Source organism: Pongo pygmaeus, chromosome 12 (assembly GCF_028885625.2).
Source record: "Pongo pygmaeus isolate AG05252 chromosome 12, NHGRI_mPonPyg2-v2.0_pri, whole genome shotgun sequence".
Lineage (NCBI taxonomy): Eukaryota > Metazoa > Chordata > Mammalia > Primates > Hominidae > Pongo > Pongo pygmaeus.
In genome coordinates this window covers 123,308,571-123,329,986 of record NC_072385.2, presented here as the reverse complement: position 1 = coordinate 123,329,986, position 21,416 = coordinate 123,308,571, and the positions used below count along the sequence as shown (strand labels likewise).

Sequence of the window (21,416 nt, the reverse complement as noted above, 5' to 3'; positions counted from 1 at the left end):
AGATGTAGTTAACCTTCCACATAGGCTAACTCCATCAAAGATAGGTTGAAAGTGACTGAATGCAGGAGTAGCAATGTGCCGTATATTTATAATAGGGCAAAATTCGCATCTTCCCAAAGAACCCTGTGAGGAGAAAAAGGAACTTGGAAGTGAGAAATAAAAGGAGGAAAAGAAGCAGAGATGAATGGAGCTTTTTAAAGTAGCAAATGCTAATAGCACGCCATTGCCAGTTGCTTAATATGCACTGTTCACTCTGCCATATCATTTAATTCCCGGGAAAACCTTATGAGACAGGTACTTTTTTTTTTTTTTTGAGACAGTTTCGCTCTTGTTGCCCAGGCTGGAGTGCAAGGGCGCTATCTCAGTTCACTGCAGCCTCCGCCTCCCAGGTTCAAGTGATTCTCCTGCCTCAGCCTCCCAAGTAGCTGGGATTACAGGCACGTGCCACCACGCCCAGCTAATTTTGTATTTTTAGTAGAGATGAGGTTTCTCCATGTTGGTCAGGCTGGTCTCGAACTCCTGACTTCAGGCTATCTGCCTGCCTTGGCCTCCCAAAGTGCTGGGATTACAGGCGTGAGTCACCACGCTTGGCCGACAGGTACTATTATTAACCACAGTTTACAGCTCACCAAAAAGTCCACTGATGTTAAGAGACTTATGTAGGCCAGTTACAGTGGCTCAAACTTGTAATTCCAGCACTTTGGGAGGCTGAGGTGGGTGGATCACCTGAGTTCAGGAGTTCAATACTAGCCTGGCCAGCATGGTGAAACCCCGTCTCTACCAAAAATACAAAAATTAGCTGGGCATGGTGGTGGGTGCCTGTAATCCCAGCTACTCAGGAGGCTGAAACAGGAGAATCACTTGAACCCTGGAGAAAGAGATTGCAGTGAGCCAAGATCATGCCACTGCACTCCAGCCTGGGCAACAGAGCCAGACTCTGTCAAAAACAAACCAACCAACCCACAAACCTGTTGTCCCAGCTACTCAGGAGGCTGAGGCATGAGAATTGCTTGAACCCAGGAGGTGGAAGTTTCAGTGAGCTGAGATCGCGCCACTGCACTCCAGCCTGGGCAACAGAGCCAGACTCCATCTCAAAAACAAACAAACAAACAAACAAACGAATGCAATTACAGGCTGAGTGCTAGTAACTAGGTCTTTGCACGGGGCCTAGAGGGGTGGTTTAGAGCTTGTAATGCCAGAGACACTTGGAGGTAGAAGAATGAAGTTCTAGACCCGGTTCTACCACTAAGTGTGCTTTGATCAGCTCACTTAATCTCCTTGAGCCTGCTTCCTCATCTGTGACATGAGGATCACGGTCTTCCTGGTATGTCTACACCTCGTGTGTATGCACATATCACATCCTGCTTAGTGTTTTGTGTTCAGACCTTAGTGAGTTGGAACTGCTCAGTATTCTGTTTATCAGACTTGCTTTGCTCTAGTACTAGTATGAAAATGCCGATTTATTTTTGCATGCCCCACTGTGCCTGGCAAATATTGTGGGGGGAAAAAAAAACTTGTTAGATGACGAAGTGAGCAGAGGTGACTTCTTGTCTGTGTACTCTAGGACAAATCCTGAGAATTCCCTGGCCTGAATTTCTCTGACCAAAACAGTGACAATGATGACAATGGCCATCCTAACATGACAAAGGCTTTTTGGGTGAAAGAGAAAATGCAGATGAGAGGACTTTGGGTCCTGAAGAAGGATGGTAGATGATTTCGAGAGATTATTACAATGTGCTGCACTTAATGTGTAAAACCATAAAGAAACCTAAGAAAGCAGGAGAGTGAGAAGTGAGGGGAGCTCTTATTCAGTTGCTCTCACCAGAAATGCTGTTCGGTCTTATCCTCATAACAAGCCTAAAAAGCGGGTATAGTCTTGCTCCTTTGTTTTCAGCTGGGAAGCCTGAAACATAGCAAGTGTAGGTGGCTTTTCTGACTGTCTGATTTCAAAGCCTAATCTGTGTCTACAGCACCGTATTGACTAGCGAGGGACAATTCTACCTGCATTTTTCTGTACTATAGATCTGTCCCCATAGAAAAACCCCCCAGGGCTCTTCTCAGCAAAACCCACAACAACCCACGTGAGCTGATGGAGATTCAAGGGTATCTGGGCTGATTTGGAAAGAGCATCATCTTCAGATGGCTGTGAAGTAATAAAGAAGCTCAAAATACATCAGCTGGGAGTGGCCAGAGGACAACAGACCAACGAGGCCAGCCTCACCCTTCTGGTTCCCAAACCTGACGGGACTGTTCAATGTTGCACAGACTTCAGCTGGCTCAGTGCACGACCAGTGCCAACTGCAGAAACATTTCAGAAATAACTAACTGAAGCCAAATTCATAATAAGCTACAGATGACTCAAGACTCCTGGCATTTCCTCCCCAGCCTTTATTCCTGGGAAGAGATGGTATTTATTATGACCTGGGTACTATATTTTTCATAACCTGGGGAGTATTTTAAAAGCAGTGATTAAGGCACATAAACTTTTAAGTCTTTTAGCAGCAGATTTCAGAGACTTTAAGGTTGTATAGGGAGGGGACAGAAAATGGGTTGCTAAATGGTGCTTCAGGTTGAAATATGGAAGAAAAATACTTTCCTTATAGAGTGTAAATGCTAAATCATACTCTTCTAATATACCAAGGGAGCAAGCTCCAGAAGTTTTTGTTGTTTTCTCCCTATTTATCTGTTAAAGGCTGATCTTTGTGAGAGAAAAACACAAGTCAGCTCAAAACTGGTAAGTACATATGTGGTTGCCTTTGAGAAATGCAAATCGAACAACCTCTTGGACCAGATTCCTGCCCATCTTGCCACCTTTTCAAGATGTAAGTTGTTTAACCAGGCATCTTTATTTGGCTTCAGAATCTTACTCAAGTTCTGAGCTGTGGTAAACTCTGATGACGTTGGATTATCCTTTACTGATAAGATACATTTGGTAACTTTTTTGATCTTTAGAAAGCAAACAGCAGAATGCCAAGATTTATGAATAATATATAATCTCAATCATGCAAAGAAATCTGCATCTATACATGAATATGCATTAAATGGTAATAAAGAATTTAAATGTTAACAGCAGCTAATTATAGAATTACAAGTAATTTTTATTTTCTTCCTTATACTTCTCTGTTTGCCAAATTGTTTTTAAAAAACAGAGAAATTTCAAGCTCATTCTTGTTGGAGAAAAGAAAAGGAGAGAATTACTTATATAAGCGGATAAAAAGTTATTTGAAAAATGTCAAGTTACTCCTGCAGCAGTAGACATCATCCATTATAAATTCAGCTATGAAACAAGAAACTTAAGATGCGAAAGACCAGAAAGATTTTAGATTTTGAGTAGGAAGATTTTGAGGAAGACAAGGAACACTGTAGGTCCTTATTATTTTCTTAATCAGATGATGTCCAGAAGTTATTTGTGTGTTTTTGTTTTTGTTTTGTTTTGTTTTTTGTTTTTTGGAGATGGAGTCTTGTTCCATCACCCAGGCTGGAATACAGTGGCATGGTCTCGACTCACTGTAACCTCTGCCTCTTGGGTTCAAGTGATTCTCGCGCCTCAGCCTCCCTAGCAGCTGAGACGGAGTCTCACTCTATCACCCAGGCTGGAGTGCAGTGGCGCAATCTTGGCTCACTGCAACCTCCGCCTCCCGGGTTCACGCCATTCTCCTGCCTCAGCCTCCCGAGTAGTTGGGACTATAGGTGCCCGCCACCAGGCCCAGCTAATTTTTTTGTATTTTTAGTAGAGATGGGGTTTCACTGTGTTAGCCAGGATGGTCTCGATCTCATGACCTCGTGATCCGCCTGCCTCGGCCTCCCAAAGTGCTGGGATTACAGGCGTGAGCCACCATGCCCAGCCAGTTTTTGTATTTTTAGTAAAGATGGGGTTTCACCATGTTGGCCAGGCTGGTCTCAAACTCCTGACCTCAAGTGATCCACCTGCCTGGGCCTCCCAAAGTACTGGGATTACAGGCATGAGCCACTGTGCCTGGCCTATCCAGGAGTTATTTGTCTGACTCTCTTATTTCACAGAACAAAGTTTTGTTTTGTTTTGTTTTTTGTTGTTGTTGTTGTTTTGTTTTGGTTTGGTTTGGTTTGGGTTTTTTGTTTTCTTTTTTGAGATGGAGTTTCACTCTTGTTGCCCAGGCTGGAGTGCAATGGTGCGATATCGTCTCACCGAAACCTCTGCCTCTGGGTTCAAGCGATTCTCCTGCCACAGCCTCCCAAGTAGCTGGGATTAAGGCATGCGCCACCATGCCCAGCTAATTATTTATTTTTAATAGAGACGGGGTTTCTCCATGTTGGTCAGGCTGGTCTCGAACTCCTGATCTCAGGTGACCTGCCCACCTGGCCTCTCAAAGTGCTGGGATTACAGGTGTGAGCCACCACGCCTGGCACAAAGCATTTACAGGTAACCAGGTGTATAGAAAGAGTGGTGCCACGAGCAAAGTCACAGATACTTCTAAATGTGTTGCTCAGTCTCTGAGAAGCCAGGTCCATGGCTTTGAACCTTGCAGATGGGAAAATGTGGACTAAAATAGAAAGCATGTGTTCTTCCTCACCCTGATTATCTAGTCCTGCAGGCTTGTTGGGAGCAGTAGAAAGGACATAAGACTCAGTCACAGGCCCGAGTTCCAACTGTAGCTCTGACATAACCAGCTGTGTGACACTGGGCAATTCACGTAACTTCTGTGGGCATCTCCACCCTTGTTTGCAGATGAGATCTGCCCCCAGCTCTAAGATATTTTCCCTGGCTGGATAAAATGGCATGCCTGGATAACGTCCAAGATTGGAGACCACCTCGCTTTAATGTCTAACTGGGCCACTCCTTCCCTGGAATAGTCACTTAATGTCCTCAAACATACCGGGGTTTCCCCATCCCTTAGTTTCAGGTATCCTCCCTCAGGAAGATGTTGCAAGGACTGACTAATGCACATTAGTGTCCCAATAACAATGCCTGCTGCAGGTGCTGGGACTTCCAAGTCTAGCCTAGGCTGGCAGTACGACCCCACTGTGATCTCAAAGCCACCTTTCTGTCCTGTCTCTGGGGCTTCCCATCCCACCCTATGTGATTACAGCTTAAGTCTCAGATGATGTCAAATACTTCTCCCAAAGACCCTGATGCATTCACAAGAATGGGTTGATAGATAAGGCTAGTTTACATAGGAGGGGGAGTCCACGTTTAAGGAAGCAAGAACACCGTCTCCAATGCCCCCTCGAAGGACACTCTTGAGATCTTCATCTTTCCCAGAAACCACTGAAAACATCGCCCACATGGAAGGATGCTTTAAAGCTTTCTCCTTCGGCCCAGAGAAAATGAATTCTCCGAGTTTTCCTTGGGTTTTGTCTTGTTTTTAACCTTCACACGTTAATTTCCAGGGTTTCCCCCTCCTGGTTCCAGACAGCACCGATCATGAACTCATCTCTGATCGTCGCACGGAGAGCTGTAACCGCCCCTCCACCCCCCATCCACAGGGCAATTCGGAAGGTGGAGAGGGTGAGGTGGGAGTTTCCTGGGCAACCGGGCGCACACCCGCGCCCACACGGACAGGAAAAGCTTCGCTGTCTACCCAGGTGTGTCCCGAGCACCTGCGCACCTGTTGCGCGGCTCCCCACAGGTGGGCCCTGGCTCGTGCACTGGCCTGGAGACACCTGGGAGTAGGTGATTCCCTTGAGATCCGCGCCTGTCTCTGTGAGGCGAGAGTGGGTGACCAGGCGGGGCTGCGGCGGCCGCAGCGGGAGGGCGGGGTGGTCCCGAGCTCAGAGCCTTTTCCCGACTCCCACCCAGCTCAGCAGTCCACGCGTCCCAGACGCTGCAGCGCAGTCGTGCAGCAGGAGACCCCGTGGGACGCGCCGCATAAGCCCCCAGGGCCCCGGCCCTCCAGGGGACTGGAGACCCTGCGCGTCTCCTCCGCGCCTTCCCGCCCGGCGCCTGCACCTGGTCCCCGGGTCTCGGGCCCCCAGCTGGAGCGAGGCGGGAGGCGGACGGCCCGTATGCAAATATCCGGCGGGGCCGGGGCCGCCTCCTGCGCCCGGGATAAAAGGCGGGGCGGGGCGCGGGGCAGCGAAGCCGCTGCCTCCCGGGAGCCGGCAGTGCGCTCCGGCTCCGCACCCGACGCGCGTCGCCCGCAGTCCCCTACCGCGCGGCCCGCGCCCCGCCGGCTCCCGGTAAGGACGCACCGCGGAGCCGGGACCCGAGGCGGGGGTGGGGTGGGGACACAGGCACGGGGTCCGGCTGCGCACCAGCCTGCGCTTTCCCATTGGGAACGTGGGCAGCGGGCACCTCCGCGCGCTTCCCCGCGGCCGGGCTGGTAGCATCTCCGCGGGTGCTGCGTGGGGCCAGTTCGTCCCCAGGCCATGGGCAGTCAAGGCGGAAAGGAGCTGCGTTGGGTCTGCGCGGGGTTAGGAGAGAACAAAATGCCCTCGGCTTGGAGCGGGACCGGGGAGTCCGAAAGGAAGAGGTTCCACCAGGGGTCTCTGGCTCCTCAGAGCTTATCCTGCTTTCCCCCAGCCGTCCGGAGACGCCGCGGGGAGGCAAGCGGAAAGGGGGAACCCGGCCAAGGGGGAAAGGTGCGGGTGTGGACACCTGTGAAGGAGCAGCACGAATCGAATCGGCCGTAGAGGCCGCAGACGCGGCCGCGAAACCACCGGCCAGGCCGGGCAAGGGACCCAGCTCTGCTGAGCGGGCACCTCGCCTAGTGGAAAAAAGACTTTAGTAGTTCCCCTCACCCCCTACTACTTTTTTTTTTTTCTTATTAAAAAAAAATCCTTCTGAGTCTATTTTTAAAGCTAATACCAATCACAAGGTTGGCCAGTTTGACCTGCGGTTTGACCTGGTAGCCTGTTGTGAAAATCCCTCCCTCATCCCACGCCTTCGTCCACCCCATCCTGCATCCCAGAAGATGCAGTGTGGAAGGAAGACAAATATTCCCCCAGAAGGTGGCCGCCTCCAGATGCCTGATAGGGGTTGTTCACTGAGGTGGAGAGAAAGAAAGGAACCTCTCCCTCCTCCTCTGCTCCTGAAAACCAGCCAGAACCACCGCAGGGACCAAAGAGATTTGGAGTTTCGTGAACACCTGAGGGCGGCCCAGGTGGAGATAAGAGCTTTGCTTTTGCAAATGGATGTCCTTGGAGCTCACAGATCCTAGAAAGGATGAATTGGAGGGTAGGGAGTGGTGAGGCGGGGATATCTGACACATCTCTCCTCTTGTTTCTGTTTGTGTATGTTTGTGCTGGTTCTGGGCAGTCACTGGGTAAGAGAAGACTGGAAGCATGTCAGAGTTTTGGTTAATTTCTGCCCCTGGCGATAAGGAAAATTTGCAAGCTCTGGAGAGGATGAATACTGTAACCTCCAAGTCCAACCTGTCTTATAATACCAAATTCGCTATTCCTGACTTCAAGGTAAAATTCCTGGGGAGAAGTGAAAAAGGGATGGATTGGTCAGGGGGAGACGGGAGAGGGAGACAGAGGTTGCTACTTCAGGAAGCCAAGGAGAAAGTATCACGGCAAAGGCAGGGGCTCTGAGGACAAGCTGAGGTTTGAGGATGGACAGGGAGGTGATGGGCTAGGTGGGATATCATGCCATAGTCCAAAATTAATTGTGATACCTATGTAGGTGCAGCCACAGGAAGGAATGAACAGGGGGACGAGGTTGTGGGTAGCAGTGTCTAATGCTTCAAAAAATGAGAAGCATGTTAAATGCACACTCAGGTTCTCTCGGGTGTTCCTCTGGCTCCTCCTGGTTTGTCTGCAACATCTCAGAAGACCGACCATATAGTTTAGATGTGCAGGCTTGGGGGGCTTCAGCCTTGATTGTACTCTTGACCTGGGGGCAGGGGAGGAAATCTAGGATCCCTTTGGAAGGGAGGGAATTTGGTGGCAGAAGGGAGTTTGAGTCGTGCCCAGGCATCTAAGGGCTCTTGGAGTGGAGGGCAAAGTTCAAATGAAACCAACGTTAAGGAAGAATGAGGCCAGGCGCGGTGGCTCATGCCTGTAATCCCAGCACTTCGGGAGACCAAGGTGAGTGGATCATGAGGTCAGGAGATTGAGACCATCCTGGCTAACACAGTGAAACCCCGTCTCTACTAAAAAATACAAAAAAAAAAAAAAATAGCCGGGCGTGGTGGTGAGCGCCTGTAGTCCCAGCTACTCAGGAGGCTGAGGCAGGAGAATGGTGTGAATCCGGGAGGCAGAGCTTGCAGTGAGCCAAGTTTGCACCACTGCACTCCAGCCTGGGCGACAGAGTGAGACTCCAACTCAAAAAAAAAAAAAAAGAAAGGAATGAGACATGTGCAATTGTTTTTTTTTTTTGTTTTTTGTTTTTTGTTTTTTTGGAGACAGAGTTCATTCTTGTCGCCCAGGCTAGAGTGCAGTGGCACGATCTCAGCTTACTGCAACCTCCGCCACCAGAGTTCAAGTGATTCTCCTGCCTCAGCCTCCCGAGTAACTGGGATTACAGGCGCGTGCCACCATGCCCGGCTAATTTTTGTATTATTAGTAGAGACAGGGTTTCGCCATGTTGGGCAGGCTGGTCTCAAACTCCTGACCTCAGGTGATCCACCTGCCTCAGCCTCCCAAAGTGCTGGGATTACAAGAGTGAGCCTGGCCACACAATTAGTTTACTTCAAAAAGAGTGCATTTACCATGGTGCTTTCTGAGGCTGTAGGTTTCCACGGGGAAGACACTACAGCTTTCTCCCAGACCAGATGGCACAGGTGCTGGTGAGATGGCACTGACTGCCCAGCATCTGCTCTTGTAGAAAACTGCCATATACTCCCTTTTCAAACCTCGCTTTGCCCCTCCGCCAAAACAGCTGCCCCATCAGCTACCAGGGTTGTAATGCTACCCCATTTGCTAACATTTGTTGAGCAAAGTGCTGACCGCTAGGTACTTTAAATGCATCACCGGGAAGCTGACTCTGGGGACAGGTTGGGAGAGGCTAAGTGTTGTCAGGCTGGTAAGTGGCAGCAGTGGGTTCTGAACCCACATCTTGCTGCCTTTTTAAGCCTGCCTCTTCTTGTCCAGCAATTGACACTGTATGGGTTAGTAAATTCTGCATCCACTCATTGATACTGTGTGTGAGGCACTGTGCTAGACTCTGGAAGGTAAAAAGATAAAAAAGGAAGACACAGCCCCTGCAGAAGTTGCTTAAAATTAAGTTGCTTGAAAAGAAGCGACTTGACTTGGTAGAGATATTCAGGCTTCATCATTTCCTAATTACTTTTTTTTTTTTGGATGGAGTCTCTCTCTGTCACCCAGGCTGGAATGCAGTGGTGCAGTCTAGACTCACTGCAACCTCCGCCTCCTGGGTTCAAGTGATTCTCCTGCCTCAGCCTCTCCAGTAGCTGGGTTTACGGGCACATGCCACCATGCCTGGCTAGTTTTTGTATTTTTAGTAGGGATGGGGTGTCACCAGTTGACCAGTCTGGTCTCAAACCTTTGGCCTCCCAAAGTGTTGAGATTACAGGTGTGAGCCACTGTGCCCAGCCTCCTAATTATTTTTCTTAATTTGTTTTCTTGAAATTCTGCCAAGTCTCAGGACCTAATTACTTTTTAACATCTAGTTGGTGTATCACATGATAGCAACCCTTTTCTTTCTGATTCTGTGAAAAGACCTTTAAAGACAATTTTGGACATTGTAGTAATTTCTACACTAAGAAATAGATCATGGCCAGGCACGGTGGGTCACTCCTGTAATCCCAGCACTTTGGGAGGTCGAGGTGGGAAGATCACTTGAGGTCAGGAGTTCGAGACCAGCATGGAAAACATGACCAAACCCCATCTCTACTAAACATATAAAAAAAGTTAGCCAGGCATGGGGCACACGCCTGTAATACCGGCTACTTGGGAGTCTGAGGCAGAAGAATCACTTGAACCTGGGAGGTGGAGGTTGCAGTGAGCCGAGATCTCAAAAAAAAAAACCAAAAAAACAAAAAAACAAAAAACAGATCATAAGTACTCTGAAAAGAAAAGGACCTCGGTGAATGATGAAGTTGGAGGAAAGAAAAAGCTGCCTCCTTTCCCAGCAATAATTTTTTTTTGAGATGCAGTCTCACTCTGTTGCCCAGGCTGGAGCGCAGTGGTGCGATCTTGGCTCACTGCAACCTCCACCTCCCGGTTTCAAATGATTTTCCTGCCTCAAGACTCCCAAGTAGCTGGGATTACGGGCGCATGCCACCATGCCCTGCTAATTTTTGTATTTTTAGTAGAGACAGGGTTTTGCCATATTGGCCAGGCTGGTCTCGAACTCCTAAACTCAGGTGATCTGCCCACCTCGGCCTCAAGATCATGGTTAATAACAGCAAAGAACAGAGAAAAAGATGGTGGGGCCGGGCGCAGTGGCTCGAGCCTGTAATTCCAGCACTTTTGGGAGGGCAAGGCAGGCAGACCACCTGAAGTCGGGAGTTTGAGACCAGCCTGACCAACATGAAGAAATCCCGTCTCTACTAAAAATAAAAAAGTAGCCGTTCATGATGGTGCATGCCTGTAATCCCAGCTACCCAGGAAGGCTGAGGCAGGAGAATCACTTGAATTCAGGAGGCGGAGGTTGAGGTGAGCCGAGATCACACCATTTCACTCCAGCCTGGGCAACAAGAGCGAAACTCCGTCTCAAAAAACAAAAACAACAAAAAACAAAACAAACAAAAAGAAAACACAACTGGTGGGACTGTCTTGGAGCAGAAAAGCTTTTAGGAATGAGGACTTCTTTAACTTGCTTTCTGGTGTATCTATTCCTCAGCTATGGGGATTTACAACATGACTGACTAGCAGGCTGCCATTCTAAGAGGAAAATGAGCTGAGGTCAGATGGTGACATCGTAGTCACTCCTTCCTATGGCAGGCATATGACAGTTTATCCTGTTGGTCAAAAATAAGTAAATAAAGACACCCCCAAATCCACTGGTTTCCATTAAGAGTTCTTTCTACTTTCCACTTTGGCCATTGACCAAGGGTGACAAATTCAAGATGAAGTGACAGAGTCCCTGCCGTGTTGTTGAGATGGCATCATGCTTGGCCAGAAACCTGTGAGCCTCTGACGTTTTTATGATCTGTCTAGGTGGGGACCTTGGATTCCCTGGTTGGCCTCTCTGATGAGTTGGGGAAACTCGACACCTTTGCTGAAAGGTAAAATATTCCTTATTTACTACATACAAGTGAGAATTTGACGTTGTTGTCAGAGGACACAGTGTTCTTGCTTTGGCTGAACCGGAGTTTGGACTTGTCTAGACCTGGCTCCAAAAGTGAGCAGAGAAAACCGATCAGTCCCCCTGCGGGTGCTGGGTCTGCAGGAGCCCACCTTGTCTGCTGGAGGCAGCACTTGTTAAGGGGTTGCCTTCAACCTGAAGATCATGCATAGGTGCTGAGACACTTGGAAAACTCATTGGTGTAGTTTCCCACCAAGCCTTTTTAAGTTTGTTTATTTTTTAGTAATAAATGCTCATAGTACAAAATTTCAAGTACAAAAAGAGGCCTGGCACAGTGGCTCACACCTGTAATCCTAGCTACTCCACAGGTTAAGTCAGGAGACTTGCTTGAGCCCAGGAGTTCAACACCAGCCTGGACAATATAAAGAGACTTCCTTCCTTCCTTCCTTCCTTCCTTCCTTCCTTCCTTCCTTCCTTCCTTCCTCCCTCCCTCCCTCCCTCCCTCCCTTTTTTGAGACAGAGTCTCACTCTGTTGCCCAGGCTGGAGTACAATGGTCCTATCGTGGCTCACTGCAACCTCTGCCTCCCAGGTTCAAGTGATTCTCCTGCCTCAGCATCCTGAGTAGCTGGGACTAAAGGCACCCTCCACCACACCCAGCTAATTTTTGTATTTTTAGTAGAGACAGGGTTTCACCATGTGGTCCAGGCTAGTTTCGAACTCGTGACCTCAGGTGATCCACCTGCCTCGACCTCCCAAAGTGTTGGGATTACAGGCCATGAGCCACCATGCCCGGCCAAAAGACCTTGTTTCTAAGAAAAAAAAAAAAAAAAAAAAAAAAAAAAAAAAGCTAGATGTGGTGATGTGCGCCTATAGTCCTAGCTACTAGGGAGGCTGAGGTGAGAAAAATGCTTGAACCTGGGAGCTTGTGGCTGCAGTGAGCTATGGTTGTGCCACTGCACTCCAGCCTGGACAACAGAGTGAGACCCCATCTCAAACAAACAAATAAGCAAAAACCCAAAGTACAAAAAGGATATATATAGTGAAAGTTAAGGTTTCTGGCCAGGAGTGATGGCTCACGCCTGTAATCCCAGCATTTTGGGAGGCCGAGGCAGGTGGATCACTTGAGGTCAGGAGTTTGAAACCAGCCTGGCCAACATGGCGAAACTCCGTCTCTACTAAAAACACAAAAATTAGCTGGGTGTGGTGGCGGGTGCCTGTAATCCTACCTACTCAGGAGGCTGAGGCAGGAGAATCGCTTGGGCAGGGGAGGGGGGATGGGGGTTGCAGTGAGCCGAGATCCCGCCACTTCACTCCAGCCTGGGTGACAGAGCGAGACTCCGTCTCAAAAAGAAAAAGAAAATTAAGTTTTCTTCTCACCTGTTTTTCTCTTTCCTGTCCCCTAGTCCTCCATTGCCCCTCTTTTAAGGCAATTTTCCTATAACTTTCTAGGTAAGCCTTCCAGAGATAGCCAATACATGCACGAATAAATATGTCTTAAAATTAATATTATTCATTCATGTATTTGTTTACTTATTTGTGTTTTTTTGCAGACAGGGTCTGGCTCTGTTGCCTAGGCTGGAGTGCAGTGGCACAATCATAGCTCAGTGTAGCCTTGAACTCCTGGGCTCAAGCGATCCTCCTACCTCAGCCTCCCAATTATCTGAGACTATAGACACTTGCCATCATGCCCAGCTAATTTTTGTATTTTTTTGGTAAAGACAGGGTCTCACTATGTTGCCCAGGCTGGCCTTGAACTCCTGGCCTCAAGTGATACTCTTGCCTCGGCCTGCCAAAGTGTTGGGATTACAGATGTGACTCACCACATTCAGCCTTAAAATTAATTTTGTACAAATGATAGCATATATTCTGCATCTTGCATTTTAGTTAAATAACGTATCTTAGAGATAGTTTCATATCAGTCCATAACTGCATGTTCATTCTTTTAATGGCTGTGTTACTGTGAATAGATGTACCCTCATTTATTTGAATAGATTGGTGGGATTGCTTGACTCCAGGAGTTCAAGACCAGCCTAGACAACATAGCAAAACCTCATCTCTATTAAAAATACAAAACATTAGCCGGGTATGGTGGTATGTGCCTGTAGTGCCAGCTATGCAGGAGGCTGAGGTGGAAGAATCACCTGAGCCTGGAAGTTTGAGGCTGCAGTGACCGAGATCATGCCACGGCACTCCAGCCTGGGCAAAAGAGTGACACCCTGTCTCAAAAAAAAAAAAGTGTATGAAGATGTTGTGGAGTCTTAAAATTATATATCTTTGTTTAAATTATTACAAATCTGGGCTAGGTGTGGTGGCTCACGCCTGTAATCTCAGGACTTTGGGAGGCTGAGGCGGGTGGATCACGAGGTGAAGAGCTCGAGACCATCCTGGCCAACATGAAAATACAAAAAAAAAAAAAAAATAGTTGGGTGTGGTGGCCGGCGCCTGTAATCCCAGCTACTCAGGAGGCTGAGGCACAAGAATTGCTTGAACCTGGCAGGCGGAGGTTGTAGTGAGCCGAGATCGTGCCACTGCACTCCAGCCTGGGACAGAGCAAGACTTTGTCTCAAAAAAAAAAAAAAAAAATTACAAATCTGATATATAATCATTGGAAAACTTTTTTTTTTTTTTTTTTTTTTTGAGATAGAGTCTCACTCTGTCACCCAGGCTGGAGTGCAGTAGCATGATCTTGGCTCACTACAGCCTCTGCCTCCCAAGTTCAAGCAATCTCCTGCCTCAACCTCCCGAGTAGCTGGGATTACAGGTACATGCCAACATGCCCAGCTAATTTTTGTATTTTTAGTAGAGATGGTGTTTCACCATGTTGGCCAGGCTGGTCTCGAACTCCTGACCTCAAGTGATTAATTGGAAAGCATTTATAGATCATAGAATAGCATGAAAAAAATATAAATCACCCATAATTAAGCCATCCAAATATAACTATTATTATATTGTGTTTACAGTGTGTACATCTAATTTTCTCAACATATAAATATAATTTCTGGATAACGTAGTAATAGAAGTAAGATCAGGCTGGGTGCAGTGGTTCACGCTTGTAATCCCAGCACTTTGGGAGGCCAAGGCAGGAGGGACAGTTGAGCCCAAGAGTTTGAGAAGAGCCTGGGCAACATAGTGAGACCCTCTCTCTACAAAAAGTAAAAAATACTAGCTGGCTGTGGTGATAGAATCTTGCTCTGTTGCCCCAGCTGGAGTACGGCACAATCTTAGCTCACTGCAACCTCTGATTCCTGGGCTCAAGTGATTCTCCTGCCTCAGTCTTCCAAGTAGCTGAGATTACAGGCGTGTGCCACCAGGCCAGGCTAATTTTTGTATTTTTAGTAGAGATGGGGTTTCACCATGTTGGGCAGGGTGGTCTCGAACTCCTAACCTCAAGTGATCTTCCAGCCTCAGCCTCCCAAAGTGTTGGGATTACAGGTGTGAGCCACTGTGCCTGGCCACTTTGAGGATTTCTAATCTGCAGATTAGTGCTATGGGCTAAAAATTGGTTTCTCTGTGTTCTGTTGCTATTTACCTTCTGATTGCCTAAGAATAATAGGATGCCTTTGTTAGTGACATTTTGCTTTGTATGGGATGTTGGACTAACACACAGGCACTCCTAGTCACCAAGTAGTTTGCTGTTCACAGTGGTTTTTTTTTTTTGAAATGAGATAATACATAGGTGTAAACATTTTTTTTTTTTTTGAGACGGAGTTTCACTCATGTTGCCCAGGCTGGAGTGCAATGGCACGATCTCAGCTCACTGCAACCTCCGCCTCCTGGGTTAAAGCGATTCTCCTGCCTCAGCCTCCTGAGTAGCTGGGATTACAGGCATGCGCCACCATGCCTGGCTAATTTTGTGTTTTTTAGTAGAGACGGGATTTCTCCACATTGGTCAGGCTGGTCTCAAACTCCTGACCTCAGGTGATCCGCCCACCTTGGCCTCCCAAAGTGCTGGGATTACAGGCATGAGCCACTGCGCCCTGCCAACAATTTTTTTTCATGAGACAGGGTCTTGCTCTGTCGCCAGCCTGGAGTACAGTAGCACCATCAAGGCTCACTGCAACCTCCACCTCTCGGGCTCAAGTGATCCTCCTGCCTCAGCCTCTCAAGTAGCTGGGACCACAGGTGCACAACGCCATGCCCAGCTAATTTTAAAATTTTTTGTAGAGACAAGGTCTTACTATATCTCCCAGGCTGGTCTCGAACTCCTGGGCTCTAGCAATCCTCCCGCCTTGGCCTCCCAAAGTGCTGGAACTACAAGCATCAGTCACCACACCTAGCCACCATTCACAGTCTTTGAGAAAGAAAACTAATCTTTGCTTCTCTCATTCATAAAATCTGTCTGCTCTCAGACGAATGAAGGGAAGTAAAATCATGCTAAATCAAGTATTATCAAATCTCAGGGCCTGTCCTGTAAAAGTTAATATCCAAGAAAAAATGACTTGATCTGGAAATGTTGACTCCCTTCTTAGGCTTCTCTGCACCACAGGGAGGTATGACTGGCCTTGTACAACTTATGGCCTAGCTGAGAAGACACATATTAATAAAATAATCACATCACATAATCAAATAATGCTAAACCTAAGAAAGGCCTGTAACAGATGCCATCGAGAACAGCCCACTGCCCTAGGCTGGTGAATGCCTTAGGTTTTCCTGGGCAGCAGTGACAAACCGCAGGAGACTGGTCACGTGCAGGAAGGTTAGCTTAAGAAGTGTGAACTGGGCCAAGCGCGGTAGCTCATGCCTGTAATCCCAGCACTTTGGGAGGCTGAGATGGGTGGATTACTTGAGCCCAGGAGTTCAAGACCATCCTGGGCGACATGGTGAAACCCCATCTCTACAAAAAATACAAAATTTAGCCAGGCGTGGTGGTGCATGCCTGTAGTCTCAGCACTGGGGAAGTTGAGGAGGGAGAACTGCTTGAGCCCAGGAGGTCGAGGCTGCAGTCAGCAGAGATCACACTACTGCACTCCAGCCTGGGCAACAGAGTGAGACCCTGTCTCAGGAAGAAAAGAAAAAAAGAAAAAAAAGTGTGAATAGTTCCCTGCCTGCTGCAGAAATGGTAGCAATTCTAGAGCTGTCTTTGCTACCAATTTTCTGCCCTAGTGCAAGTCTTTTAACCTCTTATTCACTAAAACCGCTTTAGCTCTGAAATTCTGTGATCCTGGATTGTTATTGTTTCCATTTTAGTTTCTTTCTTGCTTTCTTGCTCTTCTTGCTTTCTTTCGCTTTCCCTTCTTCCCTCCCTCCCTCCCTCTCCCTCTCTCCCTCTCCCCCTCTCCCTCTCTCTCTTTCTCTCACTCTTTCTCTCTTTCTTTTTGACAGTCTTGCTCTACTGCCCAGGCTGGAGCTCAGTGGCGTGATCTTGGCTCACTGCAACCTCCGCCTCCCAGGTTCAAGTGATTCTCCTGCCTCAGCCTCCCAAATAGCTGGATTACAGGCACCCACCACCAAGCCCAGCTAATTTTTGTATTTTTTTAGTAGAGACGGGGTTTTGCCATGTTGGCCAGGCTGGTCTCGAACTCCTGACCTCAGGTGATCGCCAGCCTTGGCCTCCCAAAGTGCTGGGATTACAGGCGTGAGCCACCATGCCCAGCCCCACTTTAGTTTCTTTTTTGTCTGTTTGCTCTGTTTCCCCAGTAAGTATATTAGTGTTTTGTTCTGTACATACTTGTTGCACAAATTGCTTTTAGTGGTAGTGTCGCATATGTTTAAGAAAAAGAAATGAAGGCCGGGCACGGTGGCTCACGCCTGTAATCTCAGCATTTTGGGAGGCCAAGGCGGGTGGATCATGAGGTCAAGAGATCGAGACCATCCTGGTCAACATGGTGAAACCCCATCTCTACTAAAAATGCAAAAATTAGCCGGGCCTGGTGGCAGGCGCCTGTAGTCCCAGCTACTCGAGAGGCTGAGGCAGGAGAATCGCTTGAAACCAGGAGGTGGAGGTTGCAGTGAGCCGAGATTGTGCCACTGCACTCCAGCCTGGCGACAGAGCAAGACTGTCTCAAAAAAAAAAAAGAAAAAGAAATGAAAATGCGTGAACAGGCAAGACTGTGGCTATAATTGTGAAACAGATAGAACCTGTGCAAATTTAAGTGTTTTGTAAACAATAAGGGCTAGGTGTGGCAAGAATGAAAAATCACTGTGCATTGTTTTCATTTTCCTTGTGGTTATATATTCTTAAGAGCCTTCCTATCAGGGGGAAGGAAAATGGTGTGGTCTGAGCATGTCAAAATTCGAATCTTAGCTTTTTTCTAGTTCAGGGGTCAGGGTGTCCTGTGTTGGGAGTTGGTAGAGGTTGGGGTAAAAGAGTGGGTTATATGTACTAATAAATCTGGAGAATGGCATCAGTTCTTTGAAATGTCCTCTCTGATTCTTTGAAAAGTCCTCGAGTGTTATTAGGTAAATAAATGCTAGGTGGGTCTGTAACCTCGGTAGCATAAACCTGTCAGCACTGCTTCTGCCCAGGAGAACGGAGAAGGCACAAGCATTTTCAGGGTGTATTGTTTCAATATCCTTTTATTATTTATTTACTTAAGGCACTAGAGTGTTTTTCCATGTAGTTGGAAGGCAGCTTTTGCTTACGAGAGCTTTCTCTCTTTTTTAAATTTATTCCTTCATACTGCCTTTGTTAATTTATTCTGTATTTGCCCTATCATTCATGAACATTTGAAAAACCAAATGCTATTATCTTTAAAAAAAAAAACCTCTCTCCCTGTTTAAAAAAGAAAATACGTTTGAGTCCTTCACAGTATCTTAGCCTGTTTTGCGGTGTTGATTGAGTGCATTTCCCAGGCGCTGGGGCGGTCAGCAGGACCTCCTGGGTGCTGTGGTGCTTGGTGACTGTTGCTTGCCCCTGAGTGCTTCCCCCGTCTATGGAATAGCTGCTGGCTTTTTCCTTACCCAGGTGGTTCCGTGGAGCTGACCGAGGGTTGGCTGATCAAAGACTGCATAGCTGAGTGTGGATGTCTGCTTAGTGATACGTGTGAGTCAGTTCTTGTAAGGGCATTCTAAAGAGAAGTAAACTGGAATTGTAAAAAGCATGTAGGCTTTTCTTCTCTGTTGGTGGAAGAATGTCAGATTGAGACGACCTATGCGGCATTTCGTGGGATTCAGTGAATAGACCGCGGTTGCATGTCTCTGTATGCCGCGTGCATGGTGGGTTGCTGTAAGCTGCTGGCAGCCCTACTGTGTGTGTCTGCTGGGCTCCCACTTTCCATGGCGGCTGTTCCAAGCCTCTTCACCCCTCCTCCTCCCATCTGCCCCTGCTGAGCCCTCTTCCTCCTCCCCAGCTCCTGGAGACTCTCTTCCCCACCTCTTCCCACACCCTCTACCATCACACCCACAGATTTACCCTCTCTAACACACCCGGTGCTCCCCTCCTTCGTGGCACTTGCCACAGTGGATTTTGACGTCTTTTTGTGGGATTATTTGGTCATATTTTTCTTCCCTGTCTTTTGCTTATGATTAGATCCCTAGCACCTGTAACATGGAGGCCCTTGGTGACTGATTGAATGGATGAATAGAGGGAAGCATCCTGGGTTATAAGAGCTGGGCAGCCCGTTAGAGATCTTATCTAACCTGCAAGAGTTCCAAATGATGAAACAGGCCCAGAGAGAAGATCCTAGAAAGACAAAGGTGGACGGGGTGGCAGAGGAGGGAATACACTCCAGATACATCAACTTGCCATTAATGGTCTGCCTGTCTGGATCCATCTGCCCTGGGAGGGGGACTCTGTGCCCTGGGCTTTCCACGATGCTTCCAGCTCGGAGTCATCGGCAGAACTAACCAGAAAATGGCCTTTTTCTCTTCCATTCCACCCTCCTCCCAGATTGTACTATCAATCATTGTTACTTACGAAAACACTTAATAGTATTTATAAATCTAGACATTTAAAGATGGCTTACTGAGCCTGGGTAAAATAGCAAGACCTCCTCTCTACAAATAATACAAAAAATTAGCCAGGTGTGGTGGGGTGTGACTGTACTCCCCACTACTCAGGAGGCTGTGGTGGGAGGATACCCTGAGCCCGAGTGGTTGAGGCTGCAGTGAGCCGTGATCGAGCCATTGCACTCTAGCCTCGGCAACAGAGCGAGACCCTGTTTGAAAAAAAGAAGAAAATATATATTTTGACTTAAATAAAGTATCTTATTAAAGTTAATTTAACCTGTTTTTACTTTGTTAAATGTGGTGACTAGACCTTTTTTTTTGAGATGGAGTCTTGGTCTGTCACCCAGGCTGGAGTGCAGTGGCATGATCTTGGCTGACTACTGCCTCCACCTCCTGGGTTCAAACGAATCTCCTGCCTCAACCTCCCAAATAGCTGGGATTACAGGCGTGCGCCACCAGGCCCAGCTAATTTTTGTATTTTTAGTGGAGATGAGGTTTCACCATGTTGGCCAGGCTGGTCTTGAACTCCTGTCCTCATGTGATCTGCCCACCTCGGCCTCCCCAAGTGCTGGGATTACAGGTGTGAACCGCCACGCCCAGCCTTAGACATTTTTTAATTACCCGTGTGGCTTGAATTATATTTCTATTGCACAGCTTTGGGCTGGAGCTCTAGAGAATGATTATTAAATTTGGACATGTGAACAAATCTCCTGGTCTTTTTTTTTCTCTCTTTTTTTGAGAAAGGATCTTGCTCTGTCACCCATGCTGGTGTTAGTGGCATGATCACAGCTCACTGCAGCCTTGAACTCCTGGGCTCAAGCCATCCTCCTGCCTCAGCCTCCCGAGTAGCTGAGACTACAGGAGTGTGCCACTATGCCTGGCTAATTTTTTTTTTTTTTTCATTTTTCTTTTGTAAAGATGGGGGTCTCTCTATGTTGCCCAGGCTAGTCTCAAACTCCTGGGCTTGAATGATACCCCTGACCGTGGCCTCCCAAAGTGCTAGGATTATAGGCATGAGCCACTGTGCCAGGCCCTCCTGGAGACCTTGACAAAATGCAGATTCTGACTCAGTGGATCCGGGCTGGAGCCAGGATTCTGCATTTCTTACAAGCTCGCCAGTGATGCTGGTGTTGCTGGCCTGAAGACCACATTTGGCATACTAAGGCTGAACACATTAACTCACAGCTCTCAAACTTGAGTGTGCATCAGAATCATCCTGAAGTTTTGTTAAAAATACATCACTGGGCTCCACCCCCAGAATCTGTGATTCAGGAGGTCTGAGTTGGGGCCTGAGAACCTGCATTTCTACGAGTTCCTAGGTGATACTGATGCTGCGGGCCCTGCCACTGTGCTTTGAGGATAGCTGCTTTGAATGGTAATGGGGTGATCTGTTTCTGGAAGGTTTAAAATATGTCATTATGACATGTTTGGACCTGGTACGTTTTTAGTAGTTCTTTAATAATATTCACAAAATTTTTCAGTACTGTTGCTCTGTTAGTTTTCTCTTTGGAGGAGGAGCAAATTGGCAAATTGCATTTTGCTAGAAAATCATTAGTTTCATGAACTCTTTCAAGTTATTTGAATAGAGTCTACCTATATATTGTATCTATGCATCCCCCATTTTTTAGTATTTGCATTTTCTTTGATTAGGCTACCCAGTGGTTTACCTAGTTTGCTTTTAAGAGAAACAACTTTTTAATACATTGATCAATTTTATAATTTTTCTGGTTTCTAATAGTTTAACTTCTGCATTTATCTTATTTTCCTTCTTCATTTGGGTTTATTTTCTTGCTCTCTTTTTCTGTAAAACATGCTTAGTTACATGCTTAGTTCATTTTTTTTTGTTTAGTTCTGTAATGCTAACAGCAATGAAGTTTTCTCTGAGTTATATAATTTAAATTTTGATATGTGATGTTTTCATTATTTTTTTCCTAGATATTGTGCTTTTTTTTTTTTTTTCTGACAAGCTCGAACTCCTGGGCTCGAGCCATCCTCCTGCCTCAGCCTCCTGAGTAGATGGGATTACAGGTGAACACCACCATGCACAACTAATAGTTTATATTTTTTATAGAGACGAGGGTTTCCCTATGTTGCCCAGACTAGTCTTGAACTACTAGGCTCAAGGAATCCTCACACCTTGGCCTCCCAAAGTGCTGGGTTTATAGGCATGAACCACCGTCCTCAGTCAATTCTGCAATTTTTAAATTCTTTTGTTTCTGTTTTTGTTTTTCATTTCTAATTCTGTTGCCTTGTTCGAAAATGAATTAAGTTGGCCGGGTGTGATGGCTCATGCCTATAATTCCAGCACTTTCAGAGGTCGAGGTGGGAGGATCACTTGACGCCAGGAGTTCGAGACCAGCCTGGCCAACATGGCAAAACCCCATCTCTACTAAAAAT

The 21,416-nt window shown here is 47.2% G+C and overlaps 1 protein-coding gene across 4 annotated transcripts in view; it reads left to right on the top strand.

Moving 5' to 3' along the window:
- Positions 1–6,054: 6,054 nt before the first annotated feature.
- Positions 6,055–21,416, top strand: part of ATP6V1C2 (ATPase H+ transporting V1 subunit C2) — a 62,063-nt gene continuing 46,701 nt past the window's right edge. For all 4 annotated transcript variants that reach the window (XM_054476304.2, XM_054476302.2, XM_054476301.2 and 1 more), the window contains exons 1-3: positions 6,055–6,156; positions 7,235–7,389; positions 11,044–11,111. In XM_054476304.2, coding sequence (XP_054332279.1) covers positions 7,261–7,389; positions 11,044–11,111 — 197 coding nt within the window. In that variant the 5' untranslated portion in view covers positions 6,055–6,156; positions 7,235–7,260. The remainder of the gene's footprint in view (positions 6,157–7,234; positions 7,390–11,043; positions 11,112–21,416) is intronic.